The sequence below is a fragment of the Pteropus alecto genome, unplaced genomic scaffold (assembly GCF_000325575.1).
Source record: "Pteropus alecto unplaced genomic scaffold, ASM32557v1 scaffold171, whole genome shotgun sequence".
NCBI classification, from domain to species: Eukaryota; Metazoa; Chordata; class Mammalia; order Chiroptera; family Pteropodidae; genus Pteropus; species Pteropus alecto.
The window spans coordinates 5168027-5182219 of NW_006431925.1; the positions used below are offsets into that span (position 1 = coordinate 5168027).

General features: G+C 35.7%; 1 protein-coding gene across 10 annotated transcripts in view; it reads right to left on the reverse strand.

The window, feature by feature from the left end:
• Positions 1–4907: 4907 nt before the first annotated feature.
• The window catches only part of HEATR5A (HEAT repeat containing 5A), an 89034-nt gene continuing 79748 nt past the window's right edge, over positions 4908–14193 (reverse strand). For 7 of the 10 annotated variants that reach the window (XM_015585540.2, XM_015585543.2, XM_015585542.2 and 4 more), the window contains 3 exons: positions 8499–8653; positions 6713–6926; positions 4908–6421 (listed from right to left, as the gene is read on the reverse strand). In XM_015585540.2, the coding sequence (XP_015441026.1) occupies positions 6114–6421; positions 6713–6926; positions 8499–8653 (677 nt within the window). In that variant the 3' untranslated portion in view covers positions 4908–6113. The remainder of the gene's footprint in view (positions 6422–6712; positions 6927–8498; positions 8654–14193) is intronic. The other 3 variants (XM_025043374.1, XM_025043373.1, XM_015585541.2) reach the window with 3 other exon arrangements.

Genomic DNA, 14193 nt, shown 5'->3' on the forward strand with positions numbered 1-14193 from the left:
TCTGCTATAAATATTCATGGACAAGTTTTTGTGTGAATGTTTTTATTTCATTCCTACATAGGAGTGGAATTGCTAAATCATATCATAATTATTTTTACTTTTTGATAAGTTACCAAACTGTTTTCCAAACCAGCTACACTTATTAAATTCTCACCAGCAATATATGAAGGTTCTAATTTCTCCACATCCTTCTCAACACTTGTTACTGTCTTTTTGACCATAGCTATCCAACCTAGTGGATATAAAGTAGTACCTCATTGTGGTTTTGCATTTCTCTAATAACTAACGATGTTGAGCATCTTTCGTGTGTATTAGCCATTTGCATATCTTCATCAAAGAGCTGCCTAGTCAAATCCTTTGCCCATTTAAAAATTGATTTGTCTTGTTCTCTCTCATTCCATCTTTGAGAGGAGACCATGCTCTGTCTATGGAGCATTATTCTTTCTCTAATAAACTTTCCTTTTGTCTCTAAAAAAAATCGAGTTGTCTTTTCATTGTTGAGCTGTAGGAGTTCTTTATATATTCTGGATATATAAAGATAGAAGATTTGCAAAATTTCCCCTCCCATTCTGTGGGTTGTCTTTTTACTTTGTTGACAGTGTCCTTTGAAAACACGTTTCTAATTTTAATGAAGTTCAACTTACATATTTTTCTTTTATCACTTGGACTTCAAGTGTCATATCTAAGAAACCATCTACAAAGAGGCTCTTTAATGGGCATGGAACAGATTGGGACACTCACATAATGAGATATGCTAGACAGGTTTTTAAGAAGAGTATGGAAACTTGCAACCTTTTAAATTACAATGAATTGTTCTAAATGGTTTAGGCATGTGTTTGCCCTGGGACAGGTTCTAGGATGATTTCCAGAAGTTCCAGGACTATGTTAAGAATGTAACTCAAACACTAAGGAAACATCTTCTTCATATGGCAGAAAACCCCACAAACTTTTTAATACAACACTGAGAAATCAGAATGGTCACATTATTAATGAAAAGAAAAAGCATTTGCAATGAAAAATGTAGCAAATGGCAGAGTAACAATACAGCTGACTGGAGGGTAGAAGGAAGTGGTCTGGTCTAACCACTTCTTTTGATAGTGATTCACAATAAGTCTGTTGACTGCTGAAAATAAAAGCATGTCCATAATTTAGAAAATCTATTTTTAGGAAGCTTTTGTGTTTAAAAAAAATGGCCTAGATAATGGGTTTCTAGTACCTGACAGTGCTAGAGAGGAAAAGATATGGGAATACGAGTGGCACTGGCAATTCCGGCAGTGGTGAGCACTCCTCCAGCATTTGATTATAAAACACAAATCCCACAGCTTTGATAATCAAGATCAGAAACAAGTAATCAACAGAGAAATATCGGGTTTAAAGGACTCATGGTTCAGAAGAGAGCCGGTTTCGGTGCACGTGAATATTTTTATCTGAGACCACTTGCACTACAGTGCTAACAAACTGCTCTTGCTGTGTGTCACTGGTAAACTTTAAAATGATTTTTAAAATATCTCACTTATTTTGTTCCTTCTTGGAATATTTTATTTTATAAAGAAGTTGATTACTTTTGATATATATGTGTGTGTGTATATATATGTGTGTATATATGGCTCATAGTTTTTTGCCTCTATTTTTCAGAAAAAAAATGATTAAAATGATTAAATTTCAATCCCATTAAGCAAAACATTGTCAACATTCATTTTTCATCAGCAGCAATGGGCTCTTTTCTTAAAAAAATGTAGTTAGAATCCTTTTTAAAAATGTTTTTTTAAAAAAATGTATTGTCTATTTAAAGAAAGATATGTGGCCACATATTAAGAGTGGCCATCACACAAAGCGATTTTTCCCCAAGTAGTCTGTGGATTCTAATGTCCCAAATAGAATAGTGCATGAGTTCTAACCAAATTGAAATGCAATTAGAGGAAGCTAGCTCCTTTGAATTTACAGCAACTGGGATTTTATTTATGGCCTGTACTGGATCTATTCCAGCTCTATATCACAACACAAAAATTCCCATTTCCTCAAAGCTAAAACCTAAGCATCAGTTAAACAGACTGGTGAACAGAAAATTCAGTTGGGCACAATTCATTAACTGGCTGATCACTGTGAGTTGGCTGGCGGTTGAATCTATTGCTAGCAAACACAGAGATAAATTTCTCCTAAAAAATCGAGGTCTTGCAAGGGTTAGCAAGTTATTTGTAAAGAGGAAAGTGCACTCAATTGGAGAAAATGCAGTATGTCATTACTTTGACCCTACTTATAAATAACGGATTCTAGATATATATAGGCAGGCTGTTGAAGCTTTAGGACTGTTGCCTTAATGTAAGAAAATGCAGTCATTAAACCACCAAAAATGGTTCAACATTTTTAACTTCAGAGTGTTTTTCCTTGAGTATAGAATTTATTTCATATATTGCCAGTTCCGTATTAATATTATCATAGTTTATTAGCTTGACGGTTGAATTTCTTCTCCTGTAATGCAAACTAATATAATAAAAAGACAAAAGGAATTCTTTAGGATATGACAAAAGGGGAATTCTCTTCAAAATTAATGTTACAAAGACTTTTGGATTATGCACTTTCTATGCATTTACTTCATCAAGTTAAGTACTATTCTCTAAGCCTGTATCACATGATATTCCTTCCATGAAAGTCCATCTTGAAAGCCCATTTTCTTCTCTGGGCTCCACAACACAATACTTATACCAACATTTGTTGGTATCTGTTTGTGTTCCCTTAATGTTCCCTTTAAGTTAATGGTGGAGTTTGAAGTTTGTTTTAAAAGTAAAATTTTGCTTTAATGCTTTATGAATGGAAATCTATTATTTACATCCAATGTTATTTTAAGTCTTTCCGTGGTAAGCCTTTAAAGTCGGTTAAATAGAATGAGACTCATTTGGTTGTATTGGTTCTATTTCTTCCCTTAGAAAAATATAAAGCTTAAGACAGATATTATACTACTTTGTTTCATCCGAGTTACTAATCGACGTATTTAATTTGTAAAGAGTTACCAAGCTAGTTAAAGTACAACTGCTTTATCACAACTGGAGACTCGTTAAAATGAAAGAGATGTATGATTTCACTCATATGTGGAATAAAAAACTGCAAGTAACAAATGTACAAGACCAAACAAAAACTCAGATACAGAAAACAGTTTAGTGTTTAACAGAGGGAAAGGGTAAAGGGGGTTAAATATATGGTGACAGAAATTTGACACTGGGAGGTGAACATACAATGTAATATACATATATTATATAACTGTACACTTGAAACCTGTACAATTTTATTAACCAGTGTAGCCCCAATAAATTAAAAAATCAAAAGCAAAAAAGAAATGTAAACGATTTTTGATTATTTTTCAGATCTAACTATTCACCTTTAAACAAACGAGAATATCAATATCTAATCTATTCCCCTCTATATTGTAGAGGGCAATTTAAAAAAAACAAAACTTTTTCCTACTGTACTAACCAGAAACCTTTGGTGGCAATTTGGAGAAAGTGGAAACATTTTCAGCAAGGAGTGAGGAAGGCCCCAGAGGGAACCTGGAGCATTGAAAGAAGAGAAAAGCTAAAAGAAAAAACAAAACAGAACTATACTTTGGTAGAAACGGGACTGCCACACACGGACACTGGGATCAGAAAGATGAGTTCAAATCTCAGCTGTCAAGCTTTAATTTTCTTATCAGTAAGGATATATTAATTCAATGTTGTAGTAAACTGGCTGTCTTGATACATTTTAAAAAAGGCTATAGGACAGAGCCTAACTCAAAGTTCCTAATTCCATGACATTGAACGTAGTATTTTTTTTCCTGTTGACATTCATACAGCACCTTTAACCTAAACAATTATGGACAACATATCACTAAACGATGAATACAAATCATGTTTAAAAATTGATAAAACCCAAAATTCAACCGAGTGTATTTTAAAGATCTTGTTTTAACAATTCATGAATCAGGCAGCATCCCATCTGGCAGAGCTCTGAGGAGCTATAGAAAATAAGACTTACAGGCAAAAGGAAGTGGGAACAAGAAAGTTACACTTAGCAGAAAGCAGACTGGTTGTGGCGCAGTCACTTTCTTTAGGGGATTGCAGGGGTCTTTTTGGCAGATGACCTCCCAGTGCTGATAAAAGATTCCAGACTGATGGGTCTAAGATTCCATTTCTGGGAGAAACTGTAATTAAATTCTAGTGTGATGATAAGGGGCTTAGTTAGCATAAGCAACTTCATTTTGGGCCCGCTGTCTTATTTTAAACAAACTAACTAAATGACACAACTAAACATACAAAACAATACAACCCCCACCCCCCAAATCAAATTCATAAGTTATGAGAACCACCCAGTTTAGTATTTGCCTTGGCAAAGGAGTAAATTTCTGAGCCCACCTCCATCCTAAATCATTCCAATTCAAGTTATTAAGTACCTAGTTGATGCTACAGAGGCAGTTACAGAAAACATTTCTCCCTTTGAGGAGGTACAGTCTAAGGAGATATTAAAATGCAACAATGATGTTCCATGCATAGAAGAATGTATAATCTACTACTGGAACACATGAGGAAGCAGTTAAATTTGTCTGGTGTGAGAAGAGGGCAAGAAGTGTAAAGATTTATCAAGGGGAGGAGATACGGCGACATTTAAACCAGGCCTAAAAGGAGCAAGAGTCTGCCAAATAGAACAAAGGGAAGGGCGTTCAGGTGAGGGAAACAATAAGAAGTACACACTCAAATTCCTAGAGACCCTTAGGAAGACAGAGAATCCAAACCATTGTAAAAATTGCTCCAAAGAAAGGGCTTCTTTGAGAAAAAAGGCTAAGTTACAAAGGATATTATTTGCTCCATAGAATTGATTTTCTGGAATCTGTGAGATTAATCAGCCATCTCATGTGAATAAATAATTTCAAATACAAGAACAGTAAAGAAAATTAGCTTTATTTATGTAAATTAGAAAAATTGATTGTAGTTAGAATTTGTCAAATGTCTTCATTCTGAACAATTTACAAGAGTATTTACATACAAACATAATAAAATAGAACACATCACATTGCTCTTGCTTGACTCAAAGTGTTATTTTCTTAGTTCTGCCTCTATCACTTCGGTTTTTAATTTTTAACAGGGAAATGCTTTGTTTCAACATAGTGCTCGAGTCAAAGATTATAACACTGAAGTGGAAGGAAAGTCAATGATCACCAACAGTTAAAAAATATTTTTTAACCAATATGACTATCATTAGTTTTTTATATATTAAAATGTCATGTTAAAAAAACATCTTGTATTCATTATGATCTAAATTTGTTGTACTAAATTTGACATTTTATATAAACTCATAGCTGATCTAAATATAGAAATGAATCTACATTAAACTCATTGGTATGAATGTTTGCCACAAGTGAAAATGAATAAAATTGTTAGGAACAGAGTTAACAGAAAATTTATTTCAGAAATTGAAGTGGAAATGTCTTATTCTATTTAAAATTAGAAAAATTCCCATTTTCTGAATCCGATATGAACAAAACCAAAAGATGGTGACAACCCATGATATGTGTAGACACCAAATCTTAAGTCACACTGTAGGGCTATAATGACTTTGTACTATTGTATACTGAATCCTTCTAAATCAAGTTTCCTAAACAGCTTTCTAATCATTTATGTTGTTTGAGAAATCCAAGAAAAGTTTAATACAATTACTGAATAGGGCAAAATTTAAAATTAGCAATTGGGATACAATATAAATGCAGATAATTTACAACAGAGTTAAATCTGTCATAGTATTAAGTATACCATGTGTGTATGGACTGTCAAAAGAAATTCATTTCGTTTTTAAAGCAGTAGATTGTTTAGTAAATTAAGTTCTTTAACATTTTCTTGAATTCCTGGCAAGAATTCTAACAGAGCTCTGTCGTTTTATTAAATGGGAAAAACTTCCCCACAAAAGATGCTAAGTTTCCTATTACTTTGAAAACTCACTGCTATTTAAATTAAAACAATCAACCAGACCTCCAAGTGCACTTGTGTCTAAAATGTCACCTTAGTTCCCAAAGAGAAGGAAATGATAAAGTACTGTATTAAGGTGCTTACTAGTCAAAAACAAACAAACAAACAAAAAACCACAAAACATCAGAGGAAATTGGTCTTTAATTGGATGCTTGAATTCTTTCCAGAGTGTTTAGTATGTTTAGATGTTGGTATCCTGACTTTGACACTTTCTTGATTGCCCTTTATAGCAGCCTCAAGGCGGGCTTTCAGGGCTGGAGAAGAAGCCATTACACTTTTAAACACTGATGAATACTGAGGCCCAATGTGCATGAGATTTTGCAAAGCAAAGTCGTGTAAATTTCTCATTATGGAAGTTGCTGAACCCAGAGCATTCTCATCCAAAAGGAAGGAAATGAGGATGGGTAGAAGACAGGCCACCAGCTGAGCGCCTGGAAAATAAACAAATGATGTAAGCCCTAGGTTCAGGGATGTAAGTGTTTATTATACAAAGTTGTAAGCACACTTGATCTGCACTCATATTTCCCCACTTAAGGAGAAAACAATTTTTCCCATCTCTTCCCCCAGATTAATACTACTTGGGATTAACATAATACTGCCTTTCGATGAATATAAAAATATAGTATTAAGTGACTAATTGAATGTTTTACATTTTAAATATCAATTTAATTTCTGATTCTGGACAGATTCTGATACAGTATGAATTTAGAGCTAACACTTACGATGCTGCTCTTCAGCAACAGCTACCAGTGATTCCAAGACCTTTATGCCTTCTTGAAAGATCTGAAGCTCAGTAGTGTCTTCAGGTTTTCTCTTGTCGATTTCCTGTAGTTTTTCCACAATAGAGGATACTAAAGAGTAAATGTAAGGGTAGGAAACAGCTGGATTTGGATACTGAAAAATGGAAAGTAGGAGCTGATAGGTCTTGATCTGTACCTAATCAGGTAAGAGACAAAAACAGTATAAACTGTAAACATAAATTTATATTTATATTAAAATGTAGATTTTAATGTAAATTTTAAAAAAGTAAATTAAAAAAGGTATTTATTTCTAATTTATTTTTATTTTTTATTTTTTTCTCCCCTCTTTAATCCCCCCCGCCCAACTGGATCTCTGAAAGCGGGCGTCTCCTCTCAGGAGCTCGCTGCACTCCACCGGGGGCCTGGCGCATCCTGGGGGCTTGGCGCAGCAGGGGGTATAGTCCATGGCTCCACCTGGGGTGCAAACCCAGGACCTTCTGTGTGTAAAGCAGAAGTGCTAACCACTACATTATGGAGCCACCCCCTAAATTTAGTTCTAATTTTGAAAGTCCAAGTAATGTAATAGGTATTCTTACTTGCACACTGACAACAGTGGTTTTGACAGTTTTAACTGGGAATAGGGGTACGTGGGTATGACAGAGAAGGATAACTTATTTGCCTTCCCTATCATATAGTTAATTTTTCTTTTCTCTAATTTCCATTTTCCCTCTCATGTGCTCCTCTATACTCTATAAAGTCAAGATTAAACCAAAACACACACATACAAATTTGAAAAATATTTTGGAGATTTCAGAAAATATTGTAGATAAAAAAATCACATATATCTGAAATTCAAATGTCATGGTCTTAAGGTTTTAAGGAACCACATCTGGATCATATTAACTATGTGTCATCACACATCAGAACCATCACTTTGAGACTGCTGCATAAAGCTCCTTGCAATGCTATAGGCAACAAATAGGACAGAAGAACAAAGGAGATGATTATACATCAAATACAGCAGGTCCTTGAATAATGCTGATGACATGCCTTAGGAACTTAACTCTTGTTTATATCAATTAGCCCCTGGTAAAATTGGTTTCTTTATACGTTCTTTTGCTTAAAGTTGCAGAACTTATCCAAGATATTAAGTAAGGACTTACTATATATGTCATCCTTTATTTAATTCATTATGATGGTATTTGGATGATTATTTTTTTCTGAGAGAAAATCTGGTTCCTATATTTTAGGAGTTGATATATTTGTGATCATGTGCTACAAATTCATTTTGTAGCACATATATTAATCCAGCAAATGAAGAGACCATAAAGCAATGGGATCGACTTGTGTTTTTGGAATGGGTCCCATTATTTCACAATTGTATATTGAAGGATGTGCTGGAGTCTTCCTTTATTTTTTTCTTTTTCTTTTCTCATTTTTTAAAAGGAAATCTACTATAGTAAGCTACAATGTATTTTACTAAATGTCCCTTGTAAAATTCTAGAGATATATCAATTTTGAGATGCCCTTCTTTCAAATTTATTTATTCTTTAACATTTCCTTTACTTTTCTCTGACTATGCTCTATCCTCAGGGCCAAAGAATAAGACTACTATTATTTGCTTTTGTTACTGCAAGAACAGGAATCAATCCAAACCTAAAAATAAAAATTTAGTCTGATACTTTTTGTTGGAGTCAACAAAAATCACAAAGTTTTAGAAAAGCCTAAACACATTCCTATTAAAAATATCTCTCTTAAATACACTTACCATAGGATCTTTTATCTCAAGAGTAACCTTAAATTTCTCAATACAGCGCTTCTGAAGGCATGGAATGGTAGTTACCTCTGGACTGGTAGACAAAATAAATACTGTGATAGCAGTAAGCAGACTGACTTCATCAAGTTCTTGATGTGTTCCATCTACTAAAGAGAAAAAGGATTTATGACAATTTCTTTTGTGTACACAACAGATATAGACAGTGACTGACTTTAAGAATCCTGGCAAATGTTGCAGGTTTAAAAGTGTGCATTGTAAGTAATTCTAGAACCAAGGATTACCAAAATAATTATAATCTTCACAGATAAAGACAGCGGTAAATACATGTACATATTTACTAGGAATATCCATTTACTAGTTGTGTGACTTTGGACATTCAACCCTGTCTTCAGCTTTCTCATCTGTAAAATGAGAATAACAACAATACTTATATTTATCAAGTTATGAGGATGAAATGAGTTAATCTACTAGAATAGCATGTTGTACATAATACTCAGTATGTGTTAGCCATTACATTACTATTTTTATTGTGCGGCAATACAGAACTGCTTGGACAATTGTTTTTTCTTTGTTAAGTTTAAAGTATTCATATTTTGATAATACTCATGTCAAGTGAAAATACCTTAGTATTTTGCTACATATACCATTTCTTAACAGTACAGGAAAAAACCTGGAAATACCTGCAATAGGCCAATGTGGTGGTGCGGGATGGGGGGTGGGGCTAAAAACAAAACAAAACTTTCATCTAAGTTCTTCTTGCTGGGCTAATAAATTAACAGTCAGATTAACAGGAGAAAATAAAATTTTAACATATGTGCACGGAGATTCACATTAAACATGGAGATTCCAACGAGAGAGAGGCAACACTGGGTATATATGACATTCTGGACAAAGGAGAAAGGGGGGAATGGGATCTCAGATTTTAAGTGAGAAGGGGCCATTTACAGGTAATTGAGGAAGAAAGAACATAACAAGCAGGTAAATTTTTGCTAGGCAACCCAGAAATAATGAGATGGGGGTGGTGGGGTAACGGGGCTATTTAGTAAACAGACCCCTGCTGGGGATTGCTCCAACTACCAAACTCAATTCAGATTAGGCTAAGGTGAATATGTTACGATTTCTTTCCTGGAATAGGTTTTCCCCATCTGAATCTCTGAGGCAGGAAAGGGGAGAGGGTCAAAGGTTCTTTGTGAGTCTTTTGTTTCTTAATAACTTAAAAATCAATATCCCCGAAGGCAAAACTTTTGGTTCCTTTCACACCAATCATTTTAAGAAATTTTCTATTAGATGTAATTCATTTCCCAAAGTCATGCTCTTATTAAATAATTTTAATAAGCCTGTTGTGGAAAATCAGTATTTGAAAAGGAATGGCAAATTCAACTAATAAATTGTGTAAGAACAGAGTGCTACTTATGAGAAAATGACTGCTATATATTATATATGGGGAGAGATGGAGGAAAGGAGGAGCCTTAGTAACATTCATTCAACAAATATTTAAGATACTATGAACCAGCACTCTCTCTGGCACTGAGATATAATGTAAAGAGAAAATACACTAAATACCAGAAAGTAAATAAATGATTTAATTTCAGCTAGTCACAAGATCTATGAATATAACAAAATAATTAAAATAATACAAAGCAATCCAGGAGCTGCTATACTGGGTAGTCAGAGCAAGCCCTTAGGAGATTGATACCTGGCTGACACTTGAGAGAGAGTAGCAACGAAAGCAAAATATTATGGACGAGATTGATTTTATAAAAATAATTTGAATAATTGTGAGGTAAAATAGGCACATGGTCAACACTTAAAATTATGACAGCATTACTGTAAGCACTTCATATACAATAAATCTTTAATCCTCACAATAGCACCATGAGGTAGTGTTACCAGAGCAAAAGGGGTCCGACGGCCTGTGTGCGTCCAAGTCAATCAGATACGTATAGGTTTGTAGCAAAGAAAGTTAAGGATTTATTTTAGAGAGTTGCCAGTCTGGGAGACACTGGTGAGCTATCGCTCAAAGCCTGACCCATGGCCTGCTGGGGTTGTTTTGTCTCAATGGGCCTTGGACTGAAACACATCTAAAGCCAATGTTATCCTTGGTCTAAGGTCTAACTGAAACCTATTGTCCTCATGAATTTAGACTTGAGTTCAGTTAATCTGTCTTAAGGCTTAATGATTAAAGAAGCAGGCATACAGAGGTGGAAGGATAAGGGTGGAAAAAGCAAGTGAGACAATATGCTTTTGTCTGGGCAAAACTAGCTTGAATCAGAGAAAAAAAAAACTCTATTAAAGAAATGAAGTTTGTGTGCGGTTATAGCAGGTACTCTTATTTCCATTTTATGGATGAGAGACTGAGGAACAGAAATTCAATCATTTGTCCAAGTCACACAATTAGTAAGGCAGAGAGTTTGATTTCGTAGAGCAAACTGTTAACCATGATGCTATACGACTTCCAATACAATCAAGTTATTTTTAGTCATTTATAGCAACTTGAAATTACAACATAGTCAGCTACTCTGTTTACAAAAAAATGTTTTGGTTTTTTTTTATTCTCAGTAAGATAAAACTGTTCCTGGTTCCTCATCCCATTTCTTCTAAAATTCCCGTACAGTTATGCCTTACTGACAGGGATACGTTCTGAGAAATGCATTAGGTGATCTTGTCATTGTGCAAATATCATAAAACGCACTTACACAAACCTAGGGTAGAGCCTACTACATACCTAGGCTATATGGTGTAGTCTACTGCTCCTAGGTTACAAACCTGTACAGCATGTTACTGTGTTGAATACTGTAGCCAACTGTAATATAATAGTATTTGTGTATCTAAACTTAGAAAAGGTACAGTAAAAATACATGCACTTGTGAGTGGGCATGAGTTGGGGGGTGGTGGAGGGCTGTGGAGGGAGGCACCTTTGGGGGAAGAGATGTCAGGAGGAGGAAGAAAGGAAGGGAGAGAAGGAAGGAAGAGAAAGGGAGTAAAAGGGAGAACAGAGATAGAAGTGACTCAGAGAGATAAAGCTTGAAACTAGAAATAATGATGAGAGTGAGGAGGGGAAGGAGGGAAAGTGGAAAGATAGAGGAAATGGTGGGAAGGGAGTTTCTGAGAGAATAGTACTGTGAAGAAAGACAGATTAAAAGAAATGGAAGGAAGGGAAGTGAATTTGTGTGTGAAGGGGCAGGCAGGGGTGGGTGTGGAGATGGGGTCCTGGGCTCCTCTTTTCTCTAGCCTGCTCCTCTTGCTCACTCGCCAAGTCCTGGTCCTGGCCTTTGGTGGAAAGCATGCTAAGCCTTCTGTTTATTTACACCACTCAGAGCTAGCAGTAAATTCAACACCATAGTTTAGTCCAGCCTTTTCTCTTAATATCCAAACAAACTTTTGCTTAGAGTCAGTTATAATCTTATGGGATCACCATTGTATATGCGGTCTGTCTTTGACTGAAATGTCGTTATGCAGCACATGACTGTATTTCCATTTTCTCTTTTTTTTTAAATTTATTTTTCAATTAGGATAGATGCAAGGTTCCCTTAGCATTAGCCCCATGGAGAGGCCTATGTGGTAAGGAAGTGGAGCCTCCTGCTAACAGCCAGAGAGGGTCTTGCCAAGAGCCTTGAATGAGTCACCTTGGAAATGGATTTACTTAGCTGCAATCCTGGCCAATGTCTTAACAGTAACCTCATGAGAGACTCTGAGGCAGAAACACTCAGCTAAGCGGCTCTGAATTCCTGACCCATAACTAACAGATGATAAATGTTTGTTGTTTTAAAGCCACTAAGTTTTGGGGAAATTTGTTATGTAGTAAATGGTTTCCTGTTATAATCAACTTCTTTAATTTCTCTCAGTAGCCAGTCAAAATCCTCAAGGTCCTAACCTCATTTCCTGATACACAACAAAAAAGCATCTCTCTGTGTGTGTGTGTGTGTGTGTGTGTGATGAGAGTCAAGCTCATAACCACTCACAACATAAAATTATACCTACTACTCTCCCCCCTTATCTTCTTTCCTTTGCTCTCATTGGCAGAGGTTAATCCTTCTCAAATTCAGTGAATGTTATTTCTTCCTTCCTAGAAAGGGATGTTCCTTCCATCCCTAACACTTCCAACTCCACCTCTATCTTTTTTTCCCCAATAGGCACGAACTCATACAGTCTCACCTTTAAAAAAAAATGTCCTTGATCCTACACCTTCCCTCAGCTTTCTCTTCTTCCTGTAAGAGGAGCCTATAATTGATTCTTCCCCTTCCTTACCTCTTATTTGTACCCCAACACTATACATTGCTGACCACTCCCTCACCATTAAAACTCTTTTATTTGGCTTCTGTGACTGCATTCTCTTCTGACCCTCTTCTCATCTTGCTCCATAAACTCAAACTGGGTAATTTCAACCATCCAGCAACTCCCAAATACATGTAGTCTAAAATCGTCTCTAGTCCAGACTTTCTTAAATGCCAGACCTCTACATATTCTGTTCTACTTGATGATCCTATAGGCATTTCAAATTCAGCTTCACTATATTCCCCTAAAAATGCTCACTTTGGTATTTCTGTTGATTGCACTGAGTGTTCCAGTCACCCTATATTTCAACTCCTAAACCAAACCATTAGTAAATTCTTAGTACATGCTTAGTATTTTAGTTTTCATTATTCTACTCCTCTTACTGCTACTATCTCCAGAATCTTGTTCTTTTTTATGCCGCAGTCAGAGTGATTCTTCAGAAATGGAAATCTCATCACTTTACTCTCCTTAAAACTATTTAGTGATTCCACATGCATATTAAAAGCAGTCCAGATTACAGATCACGCCAAACCCTCCATAATCTGGCCCTATGTACCACCCAACTTCATTTCTTCCTCTACTAATTACTACCCTACTACGTTTTCCCATCAAATCTACATTCTCTCATTTCTCTACTAGCTGTCTTAAAATGTACCATACTAATTAGGTTCCTAGGTTTTTGATCAAAATTCTGTGACTAGAACCCCTATATATGATGTCCTGTGAAGAATGCTCTCTAATCCTTTTAGAAATTGACTCTTCTGGGAAGCCTCTTGTGGCAGATACAGAGGTGTACCACTGAAATTGCCCTTGTGGAGGAAGGTGATACCCAGCTATGGAGAGTGTGGTTAGCTCTCAGCTCCTTCAGGGTTGGCCTTAGCTACAAAGTTGCCTTGACCAAGATCATGTCCTTCCTGGGCAGCCCACACCTGCAGATAAAGGCCAGGTGATTTGTCCTATGTGAGACATTCTGATGGGCAATCTCCAGAGCTCTCAGGTTCACTGTGCTTCTTTGGGGCCTACACTGCAGTCTGACTTCTTTTTCCCAATATTGCTTTTCCCTATTCCCTTCACAGATCTGGCTCCTTAATAAAACTCTTTCTCCCCCAAGTTCCAGAGAACCCTACCTGTGACAGTGTTTGATTCACTCAAGCAGAGCTGATTACTCTCATTTTTGCCAGTTAGTCTCTTTTTTATTGTCTTAGAGATACAGTGATCATTAAGATATTACTTTTGCCTTCAAGGAGTACTTTATGTTATTAATCATACTCTATAGCAATTTATAGGTAATAGACTCCCAACTTTGGGTACAAAGTAGGTGGTCAATAAATGTTGAATTCAGTTGAACCTTTTTCACCATATGAAATCAAATATGGTGAACTGTGACATTTATAAACAGAACGAGAAAAGT